The 20,840-nt window shown below is 39.9% G+C and overlaps 1 protein-coding gene across 2 annotated transcripts in view; it reads left to right on the forward strand.

Moving 5' to 3' along the window:
- Window positions 1-20,840, forward strand: part of LOC146516652 (inactive rhomboid protein 2-like) — a 32,191-nt gene that overhangs the window by 8,773 nt on the left and 2,578 nt on the right. For both annotated transcript variants that reach the window (XM_085163823.1, XM_085163824.1), the window contains exons 2-17: window positions 7,481-7,621; window positions 9,696-9,847; window positions 10,493-10,676; window positions 11,231-11,452; window positions 11,668-11,796; window positions 12,080-12,177; window positions 12,307-12,531; window positions 12,713-12,824; window positions 13,145-13,219; window positions 14,931-15,092; window positions 15,339-15,427; window positions 15,512-15,575; window positions 15,702-15,796; window positions 15,900-15,975; window positions 16,053-16,153; window positions 16,671-16,824. In XM_085163823.1, coding sequence (XP_085019949.1) covers window positions 7,499-7,621; window positions 9,696-9,847; window positions 10,493-10,676; window positions 11,231-11,452; window positions 11,668-11,796; window positions 12,080-12,177; window positions 12,307-12,531; window positions 12,713-12,824; window positions 13,145-13,219; window positions 14,931-15,092; window positions 15,339-15,427; window positions 15,512-15,575; window positions 15,702-15,796; window positions 15,900-15,975; window positions 16,053-16,153; window positions 16,671-16,824 — 2,061 coding nt within the window. In that variant the 5' untranslated portion in view covers window positions 7,481-7,498. The remainder of the gene's footprint in view (window positions 1-7,480; window positions 7,622-9,695; window positions 9,848-10,492; window positions 10,677-11,230; window positions 11,453-11,667; window positions 11,797-12,079; window positions 12,178-12,306; window positions 12,532-12,712; window positions 12,825-13,144; window positions 13,220-14,930; window positions 15,093-15,338; window positions 15,428-15,511; window positions 15,576-15,701; window positions 15,797-15,899; window positions 15,976-16,052; window positions 16,154-16,670; window positions 16,825-20,840) is intronic.

Consider the following 20,840-nt stretch of genomic DNA (forward strand, 5'->3'; position numbering starts at 1 on the left):
TCTGTTCTGTTTGTTTCTTGGACCCAAATGGACTTGAGCAGACCTGTGGACATGGAGACTATAACACGCCTTTTAAAACCATTTTGCACACCTGGTAGATATCACTGAACTGTATGATCAGAGACATTTGGAGGATTTATTGGCCAATAACTCACAAGGCTGAGTCTTTGAGTGGAATACAATTCAGTCAAATGATATATGCTTTGCACAGTCGATCTGAGCAGTGATGACACATATTCATTACAGTCTGCCTATTGTGCAGATAACATTATCAAGCTGTCTGCAGTCAGGAGCCAGCAGTCAACTCAGATTTCACATTTGTCTTTAGCTCATAGCTCCACTGCTTGATTGGATGTAGTGGCATGGCACTCTGGTAACTCCTGCTGCTGTCAGTACTCACTATGTGCATCCATGAAGCAAATGTAAGGCTTGTGCAACTACTACAAGTTCCTCTGGTTAGAATGCTTAAAATGGAAATGTAGAAAAAAAAAATTCTGGGCTTGGTTCTTGCAACATTGAAGTCAACCCAGTTCAGCAAGCTTCTGCTTTTTCTTCTTTTTCTCCACACAGTAAACACCAAGAACATTGTTTCTACTGCTGTGGAGGCACACAGAATCGATTTTGTTTTTCCAACCATTCCCTGCTTCAGATGTGCCAAAAATACACACTGAGTTGCTGCCAAAAACGCGTAGTAGATATTTTGTTTTTCTGGTTTTATATTTTATATTATACATAGACTAATGTTTCCCTCTTGTTGGCCAAGTGCAGTTAACTAAACATAATTTTTTATATAAGTACACAATCTTCATAGAGAGCAAAAGCAATGCTGCATTTTCCATCTTGCAATAATTTGGGTTTTTATTAGCTTGTTAAAACTTGTTTCTATATGTTCACAGTCATCAGGGGATGTCAGTGCATGCATACACATGCATCTTTCAGGGAGACTTGAGCAGACTTGAAATAGTGTAATTGGAAGGACTATTATGCACAGCTGTCCTGTTGCACATCCAAAACCAAGTATAATCCCATTCGAAGTCAGCAGACTGATGATGAGCTCCCAAATTACAGCAATAGACTCACAGGAGCAGATGAAGTTGAACTAACTCCTACTTACAGCACATTGAGAATGCTAACAGGTTTGCAAGCATGGGTTTCGGGTTTGAGTTTTGGGTCACCTCAAACCTCAAAATCAGGAAGAAGTACCTGAAAATCTCCTGAGGCTGACTTTAGTGTGGTGGGAACCACAGCCTTTGTGATGCATAGTAATTTGAGACGCTGGATCCAGCGTGGGCAATGCCTTAACTAGAAGGTCAGCAGTTTGCTCTCTTTCTCCCTCTCTTATCTGTACCAGTAGTGCAGTCTAGGTTTTTGGGTCTTCTCCATAGTCCGATCATCCAACCCCCCTGTGCGATTTCCAGTAAATGATACTACAGAATTGCTGCCAGGTCAGAGAATGGGACTGAGGTGGATGCTGCATGGCCCAAATACAGAAAACACAACACTGGTGAGAGAGCACACAGTGGGAGTTTATTTCTCACTTCCAGAGAGAGAACGTAGACTCCAGTGTGAGAGCGTTGTGTAATAGTAACAATAAGTGGACAGATATTGCCTGAGCAGCTAAAATGGCATTCATTAATAATATTTAACCTGACTCTTAACTTCTGTCTTTTGTCCTGCAGTTATTTTTCAGTCCCCTTCTATATTAAAAAAAAATGCTCACCTTCCATCCCACCTTAACCTTCACCAGTTATATTAAGGTCTAATTTGTAATCAGAATAACAGACAGATACTGGATCTTTCGGTTTTCTTATGATGGTCATGATAATAGATGACTCATGCATTTCATTTTCAGTGCAGGGGTGATGACATGAACTTGCGTGTGTGGCCAGACAGTTCTGTGTTGCTGAGTCTTTGCATGCATATGTGCCATTGATGTCAACATGAAACCATAGTGAGGTTAATTCAAAAAATATAAATCTAGTACTGATAGAGTTGCAACATAAATTGGTAGATGAATTATATTTTTTATTTATTTAAGTAATAACCAGTATGAAGTATTAGTGTTAGACTAGTCTAAGAGTGAAGTGGCTTAAAGTCCCATTGGACGCTTAGGAAACCAATCCTTGGTTTCTGTTTAGTTTTTTTGATTTGGTTTGTTTGTTCTGATCATTGGTGGGGAACTCTGGTTAAATATCAATTTGACTTGCCAGCTATTGCTGATTGGTGACGATTGTTGATCACTGAGATCAGTGGAATCACTAAGTTGCTGTGCAGAGCGAGTGTGGCATTTGATGAAACTCATCATCTTTCCTCATGTGGACCATGAATGAGATCAGTGGGTTTGATCAGTGGTTGTTGATCAATGGTCATGACAATTTGCATATTAATGATCACGAAACTGACCTCACAGCCCATTGTTTACTCAGTGGGCTACGTTCAGTCATTGTGCAAATGTACTGTTTATAAGATTGGGGAAACCTGCAGTCAGCTGAGAATGAAGAAGTCGCTTGGATGACTGACAAAATGTTTGTCCCACTGAAAACGCTACGTCCAGATGAAGAGAATCATCCTTTTGGGATTTACTTACCTGGATGATTGCACATGCATTAAGATGCTGTGAATGAGGTTTAACAGGTAGAGAGAGTGTGCCTTGTGTGCATCTGCAGCCCATACATGTTGCTAAAACTAGACAGTGTAGCAAGAATACGCGGAGGACAGGCCTTCCACTGGGGGAAGAAACTGAACCATGATGACACCCCCTCAGAGGACCATGTGACATCACTCACATGCACATTTATCCCTGCTGGTCAAGTAGGGAGCAGTTAGGTGAGGCATTGAATTATTAGACCCTAGAGAGGCTAAGACGTGTCATTACTTTCCATATCATGTGACAAACTGCTGATTATGTCATTGTGGTCATTGTCCTTTCCTCAGCGAATCTACCCCCCCCCCCCCTCCAGTTGTCTTTCTTGTGGTTTATTCTTGTTGTTCTGTGGAAGCAAACAGTTTCATCTTACATCTTACTTGTTGCTTTAGAAAATATGTCATTGCTTCTGGCTGAGGTAAAGGCTTTCACACAGCTAGAGAAGATCATAGGGTTTCATAACGTGACTAAATTAGTTTCATATATGATCTTTTTTTTCTCACATGGTCACATTCATATGACTTTGTTAGCGTTCCTGATGCTCTCTGACAGGCAGTGACCACAATAACCATGGTGTTAACCAATCTGTTTCTAGCAATACACCAGTTAAAATAAATGATCATAAATCATCAGAAATGGCATATTGGTTGATGTCTCCATAGATAGATCTTCACATTTGACTGTTACTTTCATGCTCATTAACCTTCCTGTTCTATGGGAATAAAGGCAGAATAGAACCAACTGGCAGCCAGTTGGGTCAAGTCCCCTCGAGTTGTGCTCATTGACAAAGACTCATTCAGACTGATGGCAACATGCTGGCAATCTGGTTGCATTTGCATGAAGTTACAGAAGAACAAACAAGAATGCCTTTTGACATTTTGTTGAACAGGACCCAGACTTGTTTTCTTTGTTTTCCAAATTTCTTAAAAAAAAAAAAATGACCAACTTGAAAAGTTGGATGCCAGGATCCTTTTCTTGCTGTTGATTTCAGCTGTCATACCGACATTTCTTAACGATTGACACGGCTGTGTTATGTTCTGTTATCATAACAGAAGCTAAAATACATTTTTGTTAAATTAGCTTAAAATGATGCATAATTGTAAAATAATGTATGTAGAGTTGCAACAAAGTGGTAGATAATGCATTATACTTGTATTAGAGTTGGCTGACGTGGCTGACGTGGCTTAAAGTTCCACTGAAGTGGCTTAAAGGACGCTTAGGAAACAAATCCTTGGTTTCTGTTTCGTTTTTTCATTTTGTTTTTTTTGTGTATTTGTTTGTTTATATATCACAGAGAGACATAATTATAATTGAAGTTCAAGTAAATTTGCTCTCTCTGTGTGAAAGGTCCAGGGTTCAAAAAATGTTGTCAAGTGAGCTTTCAAAATGAATGTGAAGGGTGAGTGATAGTTTCAGATTTTAAAAAAAATACAAATAGAGTAAAAATTAACACAAAAATTAATTGGATAACAGTTATTATTACCTTGGCAGCAAGTAAAGTGTATGTTTGGGGGGGGGGGGCATTGCAAAAATTAATACAATTCTTGTGTTTCTATTCTTTATATGTCGCTGTTATCCTTCTACAATCTGTACCCATATGTTTTCTAGTATGGACCCTAACAACTGCCTGCATACATTGATAGACTTGGTTAGACCCGAGCACTCCATCCATTAGCTAAATTCCTAGCTATTTCATTATCTGAGTGATTTCCAGCCCCTGCCCACTACTCTACTGAACCAGAGGCTGGATTGCCAGTAACCTCCTCTCTGTCTCTGGAGGGCTGAACCAGGCATTCTGTCTAAGCTTCAAATATTTACCACACCTAATTGAGATCCGTGTTGAAATTTACACTCGTAATAACATAAAGGTATTTTAGAAATGGTGTTTTTTGTTTGTATGTGGACAGAGTAAGTGTTGCCTACACTATGGTTAGCCCTGCGCAGCCATTCCTCAGCTCTGTAGTGGAAACTAGGCCGAGCTGGTGTCAGGTTTCCGTGTTGCAGCCGTTCCTGTCCCAGACACTCAGGGACTCGCATTGATTTTATAAACCACAACTCCAGGACAGCATTCAGGGCTCTGAACACCATAATGACATAATGGATGTTTTGGCCAAGCCAAGCAAAATGACATTATGTTCAGTGTGGTGTTTTATGTCTGCAATACCTTGAATTTCTCTGGAAATGCACTGTGTAATGCTATGTGAAACACTCTGAGCTCCAGGAATAGACTGGCTGCTTGCTACACCATTAACTGAGATTTGTAAAGACAGGGAGACAAAGATAAGTAAGTTTGACGGTATAATTCAGTCCCTGTGTAGACAATAATGAGTCCTATTTCACCAGCTCCGTTCCATCAACTTGGCTAACGAAGTTGCGGATATGTCATTTGTGTCATCCGCGCAATGCATTTCAATAAATACGATTTGTTGTTAGTAAACACTGACAGTGAGACAAAGTGATATTAAAAGGAGTCGTCCTGTTGGTCCTTTGAGTATTTTTCTACAGTGTGGTGTGGAGCTTTATTGATATAAGCACATAATCTCCACAGCTTACATCAACTGAAACTGTAAGTAGTCTAAATGGTTGAAGCAGCAGCTCAAAGTGACTTTCACGTTTGTTTGTTTTTGTCTGAACTAAAGTCAGAAATCAGAAATGATTCACTTTGAGACTGGCAGAAACAGCACTGCATGATTGAAAACGTTATATTGCTATTGTTTGGTCTTAATTCACATTACTTAAGTTGTAAAAAAGTGTTAATTGTAGTTTGTTTTGTTTGTTTTTACATATAACTAAGATTGACATTTTAGAACTTGAAAATTAATTAAAGTGATTTCAAAATATCACGTTTCTAATTATTTAGCTGTGTGTGCTGCTGTTACAAGACTGTGACAAAATTGCAATTGCATTATAAAAATATATATACAGGTATTTGTTTTATTCTTTAATGCATGCATTAGTAGGAGAAGCTTAAGCTATTAGATCACCATTATTACATTCAATCAATAAAATAAGATGAGAAAACAATAGCGATTACTCACCACCTCGAATGTATCATGATTAACGGGGGCTATTGATCACCGTTATGTGACGTCTTTGTTTATCAGCTGCTTTTTCATTCAAAGTCAAAGATCTTTAATTCTTCTAGAGTCTCCTTATTGAGCAGAGTCACAGTATTACTGATTTTCTTGTGTGGTGGAGCTATCCCTCTAACTCTCTATGGACACTGTTTAAAAATCAATGAGCAGGGCTGCCTGTGGTCTCATAATTACATCATTTTTGCATCACTCAGTTAAAGTATTTAGGTATTTAATTGTCCAAACTTTTCACTAGTGCTGTATTTCCATTTCTTTTTTTGCATTCACTTTCATTCATGATGTTGTATATTTCCAGAAAAGATATAGTATCACATGTATCACCTTCTTACAAAGAGATTTTACTAATAAAATGAATATTTATAACTATAAACTTGAACAAATATATTCCTTTATTTGATGTTTTGGCTAAATACATGTAATTGAAACACTCAGGAGACGTATCATTCTGCTCTGTTTTCCTCATCCTTTAAAATTACATGAGCATAAGTCAGTGACCTGAACACTTTGATGTAAGAGAAGGTTTCTCTCCTTAATACAGCACAATTTCTGTGCAAAGCCTTAAAGAATCACTTAAGAAATTGCCTTGAATCAAAAAGCAAGGAAAGCAAAAGCAACGAAAGTTGGCAGTGTTTTTTTTTTTTTTCCTTTTAGTAGCAGATGGAACTGGAGGAGAGCCAGTTGCTGTTAGAGGCTGATTGTTTGGATAGACTGTAATGGTTTCCTTTTTTCGGTTATTGTTGGCTGTAGGAAGGAAGGCATTAGGTCCACTGCCACAGCAGAGACCTGATATAAATGCAAACAAGAGCATTTCATTTTCTAAAGATGACGTTTTTATTTTTTCTTTATGTGTCATTCTTCTTTCTTTTTCTTCTTGATCTTACCTGAATGTATATTTTTTATATATATATATTTGCTCATAAATCCAGTTTAAATAAAGACTCTGCTAAAGCATTCAATATTCTTTTGATATATTTCACTACAACATTTTGTAAGTAAGCGTTAATCACTGTATTTATGAACATCTTTCAAGTAACAGTAATACTGAAGCCTACAGTACTGTGCCACACCTAATTATTTTATATTTTACTTCCAAGGAGCCCGACTTTCTAATTATTTTATTTTTTATTTTTTATTTTTGAAGTGTTCCCCAGACTTTCTTGAAGTCTTTCAGAGATTTTCTGTGGACATTGGCTGCTTTTACATTCATTGTCAGTCCAGTCTTGTACTATTTTTGGATCAATCTGGTTTTTTTTTTTTTTTTTTTTAAATTGCGCTACTTAACACTGACCTATGAATAATTCAAACATAAAAAATGAATATGCTGAGGAGGTAAGGAGAGAGGCTAACCATTAATGTCTGCAGCTATCTGTAAAACATGGTGGATACTCTGGCATGGTTTGTGGCTACATTTCAGCCAGTGGTGTTGTGGATGTTGTCAAAATTGATGGAATTATGAACACCTTCATTTTTCAACATGACAATGATCCCAAACACCCTGCCAATGCAGTAAAAGCACACCTGGACAGACAAAAACAGTGGAACAGTATCAGTCATGGATTAGCCTGTCCCAGAGTCCGGACCTCAACGTTTTTATCTTACACTGTATTTCCATTTATGTTTTAACCTGCCAGTAAATTGCTGCACCTACTGGAGGTTTGATGTATGGAGACTCACCGTAGACATGCATATATGCAGCTTATCAAATAATAATACAAACTTTGTTTTGTCATGATTTTCTCAGCTCCAGCACTCTGACAGGATGGCATCAAACGAAGGGGAGGAGCCTCCTCCGTACCAGGGCCGAACAGATAGTCGTTTAAAGAGCAAGAAGCCACCCAGCCTTGTAATAGCCATCCCTCCACCAGAAGCAGTGATGTCCCAGGTAGGCTGGTTGTTTTTTTTTTTTTTTACCTGACCCTGTCCTTCACTGCTTGGTATTATGCAACAGTTATTTAAATGTGTTGTCACATAACACGTAGGGTTGACATGGACCCTGAAAATATAGACGGACTCATGAGCAGGTCTGTGCTTCTGTTGTCTCAGAGGTTTGCTGCTCTCTGTGGATTTAACATGATGAATGAATTCTACAAGATATTAGTACATGCTAAATGAACTATCATGGATGCCTTCCGGTGGCTAGCCACTAAAAAACCGAAGTAAAAGTGTAATTTGCTAAGTGATACTGAAGAGCGTTACTGGCTGAAATCCAAATTGATGACTACTACATCTGAGCAACGTTGTTCACGGACACTACAGTCTGTCCTGCACTAGTTTAACATGGTCTACAATACTGCAAACTACCTACAAAGTGTGGTGATTTTCTTATTAGCACAGACTGGAAAACATAATACTGATATATTCTTTATGTTGTCAACGGGTTTAAAAGGGTTTTTTTTTTCTCTCAATTATACAATTTTAAAATAACTTGTTTTTTCTCCCCAGAAAAATGTGTGAAAATATTTACAAATGTTTTCTCTACTCTACCATTATTTAGCTTTTTTTTTTTCTTGTACTACTACTACTACTAGTGGCCTGTCAAGCTCCATACTCTCTCACATCACATGTAATGTAGCGAAATCTAAAAAGTGACCTGTAAAATAACTCATTGTAAATCACTCACTCCTGCGTATAGCACAAAGTTCTTCATTTAAACGAAGATAAGCAAAGGTCAGCCCAATGAACACAGAATTAAAACAGAGCCAAAAAAAGGCTGAGTGTTGTGATCGTTACTGAACAAATTTCTTCAAAGAAAGGCTTTTTATTCATTTTGTGTTAGTAAAGAGCACATTCCTCTCAATCTGCTTCATAAACATGGTCCAAAAAACATGACTGGATATTTTGTGGGTAGCTCACATGGAGGTTCAGATCAATTTTCGGTTTCACTCACTGTGCGATTATGAAAATTAATGGATGGATTAATGGGCTGATGGACTACTTCATAAATGGTTTGTAATAATCATTTGACTCAGGATGCACAGTAGAAGAAAATAAACGATGATGGGCAGTACTTTACTTTTAAGAGTTTACAACACATTAAAGCAGCACAGTGTTCCTCGATGCCTCTGTAATTGCCACTTGCTCTCGCAAGCAGGCTGTTGGCACAACTATCTGGCAGTTTGTGTAGCCCATATATTTGTAACGGCGGGCCTCATGCTAACAACAGAAACAAAGGCATTTCAGCTACACAAATTAGTTGGTGCTCAGAGTTCAACTGAGCATGTCACATTTAAACTGTTCTAAAGGGCAAGCAGTGTAATAAACATGTAAATTTGTGCTGTGGCTTTGCACTGCAGGTATTTATGCTCCTAGCTTTTCCATTACAAAGACAATTTTAGATCATCCTAAATTTGGTACTGATTTGCTGCATCATGTGCCATAGTTAATACTTAATCAGGATGTGTGAGGCAGTGTTATTATTCTGAACTAAAACTGAAAACAAAAACTACATATGAAAAGCATTTTAGTTAAGTAGAGTAATAACAACTAGATCTTAAGAAAAAATGATTACAGAGGAAGTCTTATACGTTTTTGTCATTGGAGTCAATGTTACCATTGGAGCCTGCTCAACAAGGCTTTGTTTCAGAGAGTGTGTGTTGTTTTTTTTGGGGTTTTTTTTTTTTTTTTGGAGGGAGGGGGGGGGGTTATTGGAGCTAAAAACGGGGAGTTTAATGCCTTTTTAAATTGTTGATGTTAAAAACTGTCACGTGGGGCACAAACATTTTTGGGGCATTGAACTGAATAACATTTAAGAGCCACTGGTGTAAAAGAGGGCATTTGTCCTCACTCCTCTGGAAGGAGATTGAGCATGGCCTAATTATGAAGGTACTTGCAACCTGATCGTTTGACAGGCTTTCCCCCTGCACAGGCAATATTATTTAGTTTTTATAGCTTATATATTTTATAGCAGCAAAGATTTCTGATGACAACATTTTCTTCCCTTCCTTCCTTCTGGTCAGCCACCACGACAATCCCTGAAAAAAAACCCAAGTGCTCAAGCGACCGGTTCTGTGTCAGAGAGCGTCGATGGACATGGAGATGGAGAATTTTCAGCAAGAGAAAGACGGGAGAAGTTTAGTAGACAAACATCGCTCTCACAAAGCATCCGAAAGTAAGCTCTGCTGCTGCTTCTGCTGTTGTTTTTGTCTCAGAGTCAAGTGTGACACTTTAAAGACCTACAGTGGATCCATAAGTAGCTCTGGGAGACAGAAAACAATCAAATGTATGTAAGCATTCTCCCCTAAAGTGTATTTCAAAGAAGTCTGGGTGTTGTTCCCTGCAGTTTATTCACCTAAAACTTTCAAGCACACACAATTCATTCATCCAAAAATCTCCTCTTCATAATCTTAATCCTAATTGCAGTCATTTAATTACTCCCATTTATCAACTACATGTCCTAAGAGTCCAGTCATTGAGCGTGCAGCAAGTGTCAAGACATTAAATGTTTGGTAATAAAGTGCACTAATGTCTTTAAGAGTGCACAATACGTGACTTTTAACTTCCCTTATATGAAAGTTACCCAAGCTACATCACCTTGAACAAAGCTGCATTGTGTAATTTGGTGTGAAAATATAGCTGTTTAGTTTTTTCTTTTGTGGTAGTATCTACTCTCTCCATATAAGGTGAAAAACAAGACTTGGATGTTTCGTTTCATTTCTTGTTTATGTAGCTTTTAAGAATAGGTATATGGTATATGCATTTCAGGTCATTTTTGTGAATATCTTCTTTTAGCTGAACAATCTTTCTGTCCCTCCAGGAGTACAGCCCAGTGGTTCGGTGTGGGCGAAGACTGTGAGACTAATCAGCAGGTCTGGCACCGGAAGAGCCTGCGCCACTGCAGCCAGCGCTATGGCAAGCTGAAGCCCCAGTACAGAGAGCCCGAGACGGCCACCAGCATCGACCAGAGCCTGGATTCACCAGCTGCCCACAGGATGCCCAGGGTATAATACCGTCTTACAAAGACAGCGTCACTTAGTGTGTTAACCTACTGTTAGGATGCTACAGTTTTATTTAAATGTCTGCCTTATCTGTAATTTTAACTTGAGTGGAGAACATCCTCCAGGAAACATGATGCACTTTCTGTTTAATATTCTGCTACTTTTGTAAGAAAAGAAAAACTTTTTGTACTGAAGGAAACTAAACAGAATGACACACAGCAGGCTTCGTGTGTAGCTACTAAGACTTTCCATTTCTAAACTGCCAAGAAGCTCAACTTTTTTTCTTTGTTCTCCACCTGCATTTTTTCACTTGATGAAGTGGAGAGATTTCTCAAGAAGACACTGTATTAAAGTGCTGCATAGTTACAGACGTGGACCATCTGTGCTGCAGACGAATCATGTCTCTCTTTCAGTCTGTGCCAGACAGTTCTGCTCCACATTACTATTTTGTTCATCTTTTTGTTCTGTCATCTATACACTGCCTCACGCATCCTGTTCTCTGTCATCTATACACACACCTACCATCATTCCCCCACCTTAATCTCTCTTTCTGCTAGATTGTGGACCCCCTGGCACGAGGGCGAGCCTTCCGCTGCCAGGATGAGTTGGACAGCCGCTCTCCAAGAACACCTCAAACAGCTCAAGGGGGTCCGGTCACACCAGGCGTCGCTTCACTCATCTCCTTCACCAGCCAGCGCTCCGGGTACAGTCGTTTCCCCAAACGAAAGCGAGAGTCCGTCGCCCGCATGAGCATCAGAGCTGCGTCCAACCTGTTGAGGGTGGGTGGAAATGAAAAGCAGAGTGGCAAGAGCACTGGTTCGAATCCCGGCCTTTAATGTTTCCTCTGTGTTTGCATGCTTTTTAGCCATCCCTTTGAATAAAATGACAGTAAATGCCAGCATTTATTGTTTTTATCATTATTAGCATAATTAAAATCGCTCCTTTTTTTATGCACTTGAGGAACCGCATGTCATGTGGCGTGTTTGTTGTTCAGGGTCGCAGCAGCTTGGCAGGCCCACAGGCTGGTCGCAGTTTCCCCAGGAAGAGCTTTGTCAGGCCCAGCTGGATGGACGAGGACACTGTGGATTCTGCAGATGCATCCGAGTCGCTCTTCTTCAGTAAGGTCAGCAGCAGCTCTCGCTACCACCCGTTTGAGACCCGGATCTTTGCAGCAGTTTTTTTCCTTGCTTTTACTCTGTTTGACAAAATTCTATGTTTTCATTCGATTGTCATTGTTTACCTGCTTCTTCTCTCAGCCCCCATTTTTTTCCATGACTGTATTCTTTGTTTGTCCTCCTGTCTTCCTTGCTGTTCGTGTGTCCCATACAGCAACACATAACATGTGACTACACGTTAATTACTGCCCTCGCTTTTTGTCCTCTGTGTCCCGCATTACCTCTGTACAGGGTGATGTCCGTGATGAGTTATATTCCATGGCCGATGATGTCTTTGAGTCGCCCCCCTTGTCTGCCTCTTTTGCTCCCTGCGAGCAACCTTCCAGCCTGTGAGTAAATATAAATACTCAACCAAAGTCTCTGAATTGCACAAGTGGTGTTTGTTTTTTTTGGGTTTTTTTTTTTTTCCTTTTTAACCTTAATTCTTTCTCTGTCTTGCATACCTGTCTTCCTCTCAGTCCCAGTAAGGATTTATCACAGGCTCCTAAAACGCCAACCCTATTCCACGAAATGGCTCAACCGCGTCGCGGACGTCGGATTGCCTCCCAAGTGAAGCACTTTGCGTTTGACAAGCAAAAACGTCAGTATGGTTTGGGAGTTGTGGGGAAATGGCTAAACCGACAGTATCGACGAAGCATTAGCAGCAACGTCCAGAAGCAGCTGGACGACTTCCACAGCCACAGGTTGGGAATGAGCACTGTGCATATATACAAGTGAATTATTTGCTTGATTTAAATCAACATAACACAATTTAGAGAGAGATAATTAATTAGGCTGACAAAGTGCTGAAAGTATTTATTGGTTAGTCTTTGTTTTAGCTTTTACTCGATTCACAGCACTGTTTTGTGGTGTGCATGATTTCAGACCCTACTTTACCTACTGGATTACATTTGTCCACATCGTTATCACATTGCTGGCCTGCTGCACGTATGGGTTTGCCCCTGTTGGGTTTGCACAACATTCAACAACTGAGCTGGTAAGTATATATCTCACAGATTAATTTGGAGCAATATTTAAAAATAGAAAATATACTTTTTGACATGACAGGTTTCATATCAGTGTGAAAATTGAAGGTTAACATTTTGTAGTGTAACTCAGTATTGAAATTAGAATTCCATTTTTTGCTCTTGAACACTCAATGTAAATATATTACCAACTTTTTAGTTGCTGTATTTGTGTCCTAAAACTCACAGAAAGAGATGTGTTTAATAAACAGTGTATTACTGTGCAAGCTAATACTCAGAAGTCCTTGATCAGACTCATTTGTAAACTGTGATGCTCTGCTGCCCTCTGTAGGTGCTGAAGAACAAAGGCATTTATGAGAGTGTTAAGTATGTCCAACAACAGAACTTCTGGATTGGTCCAAGCTCTGTAAGTTTAGCTGTATTATTAATGTGCTTAGAACGGCTTTGGATGTTTGTCTAGATGTGCAAAACCTAAGGGAACAGCTCCCAAAAATGGTCGATATGGTAAAATGAGCACAGCCAGAATGTATGATACTAGCACAGCTAAAGGGAACTCCCACTTTGGTGTGAAGTTTAGGTTTGCTGTGTTTTCAGGTGGGACACTTCTGCCCTCCTCCAGTGCATTTACTTTATTTTCTCACTTCATGTTTTATCAGTGATGATTTACTGCATTTATTAAGTTACAAGCCTAAAAATGTCAATTTATTTTCTGCATTTAAAATTGATCATTTCAGTTGTGAGAGTAAATTGTTTAAATGGAGGCTGAGCTGACCAGTTTTAGTAATTTATTAAGAAAAATAACGGAACTTCTATGTTTGAATGCATGAGCACAAACACTATGTTGCCAAAAGTATCCACTCGTCTGCCTTCACACCCATATGAACGTGGGTTGAGATTAAGACAGTCAGTCTCTTCTACACTTGCTCATCCATGACTTTATGGACCTTTCTTGGTAATGACAATAACATTATTGTAGTGGCGGAACTCCGTCTCTATTTCACTCTTCTGTACCACTTTTAGGAGTCAGTCCGGCAACATGCATTTGAAACGCGAGCAAGTCCAGGTACTTTTCGTGCAAAAAATATGTTTATTGAAACTTTTAATTTACATGGCAAGACTCGGTCAAAAAACTGTGTTGCTTCCAGCTTATCCGACTCCCCAACTACTTAATTACAGTGTGCCGGAAGCCCAAAATACTAAAAAGCGCATTAGAATGTCGCACTTCTATATTCTATACCTTTAACAAAACAGTATTTTGAAATTAACTAGAAATTATATTCTTAACATCAAACATGTATATTTCTCCTCTAATCATTTTACCAATACCAATAAAATTAACCTTTAATTGGCTCTTACAATTATCATCCTTCCAGCAGACAAGGATAAGTGCACGGTTTTGCTAAACCAGGAAGAATATCACGAGAAAATTTTGTCACTGCTCAGTGACAAAAATACTTACAAGCCCCTGAAACGAGACCCAGGAAGTGGTTACAGGAAGAGGGTGATAGATTGTCTGATGCAGTTAGAATGAGACAATGGTATTGATGGGACCTCGTACCACAGGTTTTACCCAGGCAAATCTACACCAAGTCTGTATGGTTTACCCAAGATAAATAAACAGGGTTTACCTCTAAGACTAATTGTCTGTATGATCAACTCAGTCACCTATAACATCTCAAAGTTTCTGGCTTCGATCTCCTCAACCCGTTTGTAGACAGCTGTGAACACCACATCCAGAACACCTTGGTCATGACAATTTTCATATTAATGATCAAGGAACTGACCTCACAGCCCATTGTTCCCTCAGTGGTGCTACGTTCAGTCATTGTGCAAATTTACTGTTTATAAGGTTGAGGGAACCTGCAGTCGGCTGAGACTGAAAAAGTCACTTGGATGAGCGACGAAACGTCTCCCCCACTAAAAACGCTACGTGCAGATGAACAGAGCCAACATCAACAGATACAGGATCCTGGATACAGGAGTAAATACCTTTGGGAAAATAGTGTATTTAAAAGATAGACAGGCACCAGTTTATTTCTTTATCATCTTAATCTGTGTTTAGCATGTGTGTTACCACATTTGTTTTAATCTTTAAAATCATTTCCATCAATTTTTAGGAAGACCTCATCCACCTGGGGGCAAAATTCTCCCCCTGCATCCGTCGGGATGCACAAATCGTCAGCCTCATCAAGAAGGCCAGAGAGCTCGAGAAAGATTCTGGCTGCTGCGTTCAGAATGACAACTCTGGATGTGTGCAGACCCTCAGCTCTGGCTGCTCTGTACGTGATAATGTACACATACCTGTGCACATGAGTTTATAATCTTTAAGAATATAATCACTTAAACACTCGTGCTAATCATTCACAGTGTCTTCGCTGTGCTCTTGAACTTTTCCCCTTTAGATGCAGATTTTGGGTGTGCAGTAAAAAAGAAACATAATCTGTTTTTCATTTCTTTGCTGTAAATGAGAAAGAAAACTGCCTTAAATATTTATAATAATATAAATATATAATAACCTGATGCAGGAGACGCTGGCCACCTTTATTAAATGGGACAATGAACAAATGGAAAACATCAGTAGGTCGTCCGGTTCTGTCTGTCACCAGGACCCCAGGTGAGGATATGAAGCTTAATTAAAGTGTGTCATTAAAGACTCAGCAGCGTTTGACCACTTTGATGCCTTTCTTGTTGTGAACAGAATATGTGAGGAGCCTGCCTCTGCTGAGCCTCATTTATGGAAGGATGACATCACCACGTGGCCGGTGAGGGGCCACCGCTGCCTCGTTCATTCTTCATATTTCTGTTGCTACTCTGTGTTCACTTGCGTCTGAACCACATTTTATATTAATTTTACTTTTTCTTTTTGGTTTTACCTGTGCTGCTGTCAGATCTGTACATATCCAAAGAAGTGGAGTCACACAGGCTACAGACACATGGACTGTAACATCAAAGGACGGCCCTGCTGCATAGGAACTAAGGGCAGGTGTGAAACATGTGTTTGCTAAAGCGCTTTGCTACTCTGAGGTCATCTGTTTTAAAAAAAAAAAAATAAATAAAATTTGATTTATTTATGTATTTATTTGTAGATGTGAAATCGCAACCAGAGAGTATTGCACTTTCATGCATGGTTACTTCCATGAGGAAGCCACCCTCTGCTCACAGGTATTGTGTGTGCATGATGATGAGTGTGTGTGTGTCTTTTTCTTTAGTATGTTTCTGACTGCAGTGTTGTTACACAGGTCCACTGTCTGGATGATGTGTGCGGCTTGCTGCCCTTCCTTAATCCTGACGTTCCCGATCAGGTCTACCGTCTCTGGCTCTCTCTCTTCCTACATGCTGGGTACGCACTTCCCCCTGCAGCAACGTCCTAAGACAAAGATGAATTTTTCCTGTGGTCATGTTTTATGGCTATGTTGCACAGATCTTTTAATTTCTGACACATGTATCTATGAATGAGCTATTTCAGCTGAATGTAGCATTGATATATTGTGAGACTGTGTAATATGCCATGACAGAGCCTTTTACACAGTCAATGAACTGTTTCATTAATATGCTATGAGTGATTACTTAATGCGGTTTCACTGTGTCAGCATCCTTGAGGATTCAAAACTAATGAAACATTTCTAAATGAGGACCCAGTGCTCGTGAGAAGTTCGCTCACATGAGAACTGTAAGGCTAATACCAGGCAGGCACAAGAGATTTCCCTCAGATGTAACCCTTTAAAAGCAGGCGAGCAAACAAGCCAAAGGAGCTTAATGGGGGGAAAAAAAACCCATCCTAAATGCATATTTGTGATAATGCAGTGGTGGAAAGGAGTTTTAGTTACCAGTGATAACCTTTGTTCGTGTGTGTGTAGGCTTTTACACTGCGTGGTGTCCGTAGTGTTCCAGATGACCATACTGAGGGACCTGGAGAAGCTGGCAGGTTGGCTTCGCATCTCTATCATTTACATGTTGAGTGGCATCACTGGTAACCTCGCCTCTGCCCTCTTCCTGCCCTACAGAGCCGAGGTGAGTTCGTCACATATATGTAAATACACATTAATACACTTTTTTTTTTCTCTGAAAGTTTCAAGACACACAGGATGTGAAGTTTTGTGCACTTCAGCTTTTTAAATTCATTTGTCTGAAAGTTTATGTTAAACGTTCAGTTAAGTGTCCTTGGTAAGTGAATATTCCAGTCATATCTGCTATAAGGAAGCTCTGATTAATCTGTTAAGTCTGTATATGTGGGGCACTTGGGGCTCAGGAGCAAATCACCCACTAAATAGAAGGTCTGGTTCGATCCAGCCCACATGCCAGTGTGTCCTTGGACACGATGCTGAAGAAAGAAAAAACAGCTTTTCACACACTTTGTTCTAAACACCAACATATCTGAGTTGCAGTGACTTTTGACAGGATTGGATTGGATGTACTTCTGTTGATTAAGCACTCACACTTGACACACACAGGTACTTTCACACAGTCAAATTTCTGTGTTGTAAAATCGGAGATTGTATATACTTATGTGCTTTTTTCCTCATTTACCCCCCAAATTATCTAAACGGAGAAACCGTCATGCTGTTTCACTTCATGTATTTCTCGCTACACTATAATCTGTGAGTTCAGGTCTAAATGTCACCTGTGTGAGCTCCAGCTCTCGTTACTTTTGTGTTACACTCTTATTTGAATTGCAGTTTCTGTGCCTGCAGTTTAAACTCTGTGGCTTAGCTCAGCTTAGTTGAGTTCACTCACTGGACGAGGGTTTCTCCTGTTGGGGATTATTGGAGCAGAATTGACCATCTCAGTCTAGAGGTTTAGAGGGGTGCAGGAAACACTTGTGGTATTAACTGTGGAAGTGCCTGGAGAAACCGAACTTGGGTTAACAGCACATGAGACAACTTTACTGCGAAAGCAGCAGCGCCACCAAACCGAGCGTAAAGCATCCATTTACCAGCAAGCCTGCTTTCTTCTGAATGTATCTATATAGTCCAGTTTCCCCTTTAAGAGATTAGCCTAATGCCATTGTGCGGGTTAACAAAGGCCACTGCTGTGGTACTTAGTGAATGGGATTTCATGTTTTTCCTTTTAAACAAAGACTATTGTTGCAGAGACCAGACCTGGTCCACACGTTTCTGAACAGGTCCATCCTGACACACACACACACACACACACACACACACACACACACACACACACACACACACACACACACACACACACGAAACAGTTCCTCACTGATAGAGGGGACCGTTTTAATGTATAAAGAGACCAACATGTAAAACATTTACGTACATGATGGCTTGATTTTATAAGCGAGCTCCAGTTGTTTTTACCTGATAATTACTGTAGTTCTAAATATCAGTGACCAGCTCACATGTCTTCACGCACCAGGAATAACCAGAGGAAGCACATGCAGCGAGGCCACTTAAGGAGGCGATTTAAGTGGATTATCCCTTTACTGTTGAATTAAGGAGCCCCTGTGGCTTTAGCAAAAATGGCTCAAACAGCAGCTGTGACTGGAAATAATAGTTTTCACAAGTAAAGGAGCTCTACGGATTTATGAAGGAACAACTTTAGTTTCAATTCATTAAGCTCTGCAGAGAGACGAGCAAACATGAATATTTATTATTTGATAATGTCAGTCAAACGTCTCTTTGCTAACCACCAGTGCAGGGTACGCTAAATGAAAAAGTGCTGCATACAACATAAAGTATGCTGACCATACCTTCCTCCTCCTTTTACATTTACAACCACAACATTTTTTTTTTCTTAGGAGCCACAAAACATCTTCAAGCAGTTTAAGTTACATTAAATGGTAAATGGTCTGTATTTGTATAGCGCTTTACTTGGTCCTAAGGACCCCAAAGCACTTTACACTATACACAATCATCCACCCATTCGCACACACATTCACACATTGGTGATGGCAAGCTACAGTGTAGCCACAGTCGCCCTGGGGCGCACTGACAGAGGCGAGGCTGCCGGACACTGGCGCCACCGGGCCCTCTAACCACCACCAGTTAAATTAAAAGGCTTTGATATACTTCAGTAGGTGCACCTGCTCAGGTTGGATGCTTTAAAAAATCAGTTCTCGACCCGACTTTCATGTTTTGGGGTTTGGTGTCTTTAAAACGGATAACTTTTTAAAACTATGTTTTTATTGCTTTTACAGTAACAAATAGAGTGAGATTGACTAATATTATGTCCACTGTTTATATATTATCTGGAGTTTTTGTTTCAGTTTTAAACTTTTGTTTGGCTCCGTTTTAGGTGCTTCCTGTCCTTCTGCTTAACAGTATAGAAGTAATTCACTGTGGAGTTATTACAACGCATTTACCTGCCTTCAGTTAGATTAAAGCTGTTCACGCTCAGAGACTTTAATAGACTTAATTAAATCCTGACACTGTGAGCATGTGAAACCTAAAAGCTTTAAACAACAGGAAAAACAATCCAAACAGTGCAAAAGTCAGCGTGTTGACAGTGAGACGTCGGTGAGTTTTCTTCTTTATCTTGGTATTTGAGTGAAAGAATTTGAAGAGTGGTTTCTGGAGAAATATAAAGGGATACCTGGAGATTATATACGTTACTTTCAAGGAGGAATTAGAGAGGAGTGTCTGTCTGTCAGAACACTTCTTAATATAATTCATTAAATTATTTGTACAAAAACATTTAGGTAATTATGAGAGAGTCATACGGGAACACACAAAGCTTCTGATTCAGTTTGAGAGCAGTGAGCAGGTTAATTCTGAATGAGGGGTTTGTATCAGTCACTTTGACTCTGACTGTTTGTGTCAAATTAATGTAGATCCAGAACAGTGTGAGTTTAAAATTCACGGCAGCTCGTTTTTCTTAAAGGAGCAAAAAATAGGATTTTAATCTGAACCTGAAATAAGGGAAGTGGGATATCTATGAGCACATTCCCCACTTCAGATTGGCACATCCTCACTTTGGTTAACTAAGACATCCTCTCAGTTCCTGTTCCAGCCCCGGTGTTGTCGGTCTTAACCAATGGCGAGTGACGACGACTCGTGTGAGGAGCGTGTCAGCCTGCGTGTGTGTGCACTCGTTTGGGTGGAGTGCACTTTTTTTCTTTTTTTAAAAAATGTTTGTGGGTGTTTAATGTCTTTGCCGATTAGCCATCTGCCTCTCACCAGGCCAAGCTTTGACGTCACCTTAATCTGCTCACCTTTACTGCGTGACCCTGGGCTCATACTGCACATCTTCCCCAGAACTGGATCTTTAACATAAGATAATCTGTGCACAACTAAACCTGCATTACGGTTAGGAAGCTTCAGTGTGGATGCACTGAGAGTCGCTTAGAAACTTCTCTGAACCTCTGTCTGCTTTGCTTTAAAGAATAATTTATGAGAGATGCTGGTGAGTTTTTATCCTTAGCTTACTTACAGTAACTACAGTTTACACTGCATTAAGCCTCTTAGTGTGACTCATAATGAGTCGATTTAAATAATTGTTACTTAAAATACTATCCTGGTACTTGCTGCCAGGATTCGGTAATCAGGTTAAATCTTTGCTGCTCTGGGCCTAAACGGCGCGTCTGCCTGGTCTGTCTGTCAGCGAGCTAACTGGTTGTTGCACTTTATTTGCTGTTGTTAAATCACTGATTAATTCAGAGACCTGCTTCACATTTAAACAAACACAGTTCACTTTAATGGTTTCCTCTGCAAATAACACAGTTTGACAAATCATCTTATTAAAATGTGTTTTTATTTTTAAAAAAATTAATAAAATGTTACAGTTCTTACAACTCCTGGAAAGTTGTTCCAGGAGTTGTCCCCCCTCTCCCACCCACCACCACCACTACTACCACCATGTGAGCCTGTGTAATGTGCCAATTAAGTGGAGCAGTTAGAGTCACCCTGACATCCTGTTTGCCCCCTAACAGGATGTCTGCCTTTGATTTCCAGGACACACTAAAAGCACCTGATGCTTATCATGCGTTGGTCCAGTGCTGAGTCAGGCGCTTAGGTTTTCTGTGCACACTGTGTGAAGCAGCGTGCATGCTGGAGGAATCCTCTTTAGTTCCT

This window comes from Neolamprologus multifasciatus, chromosome 6, assembly GCF_963576455.1.
Source record: "Neolamprologus multifasciatus chromosome 6, fNeoMul1.2, whole genome shotgun sequence".
NCBI lineage: Eukaryota > Metazoa > Chordata > Actinopteri > Cichliformes > Cichlidae > Neolamprologus > Neolamprologus multifasciatus.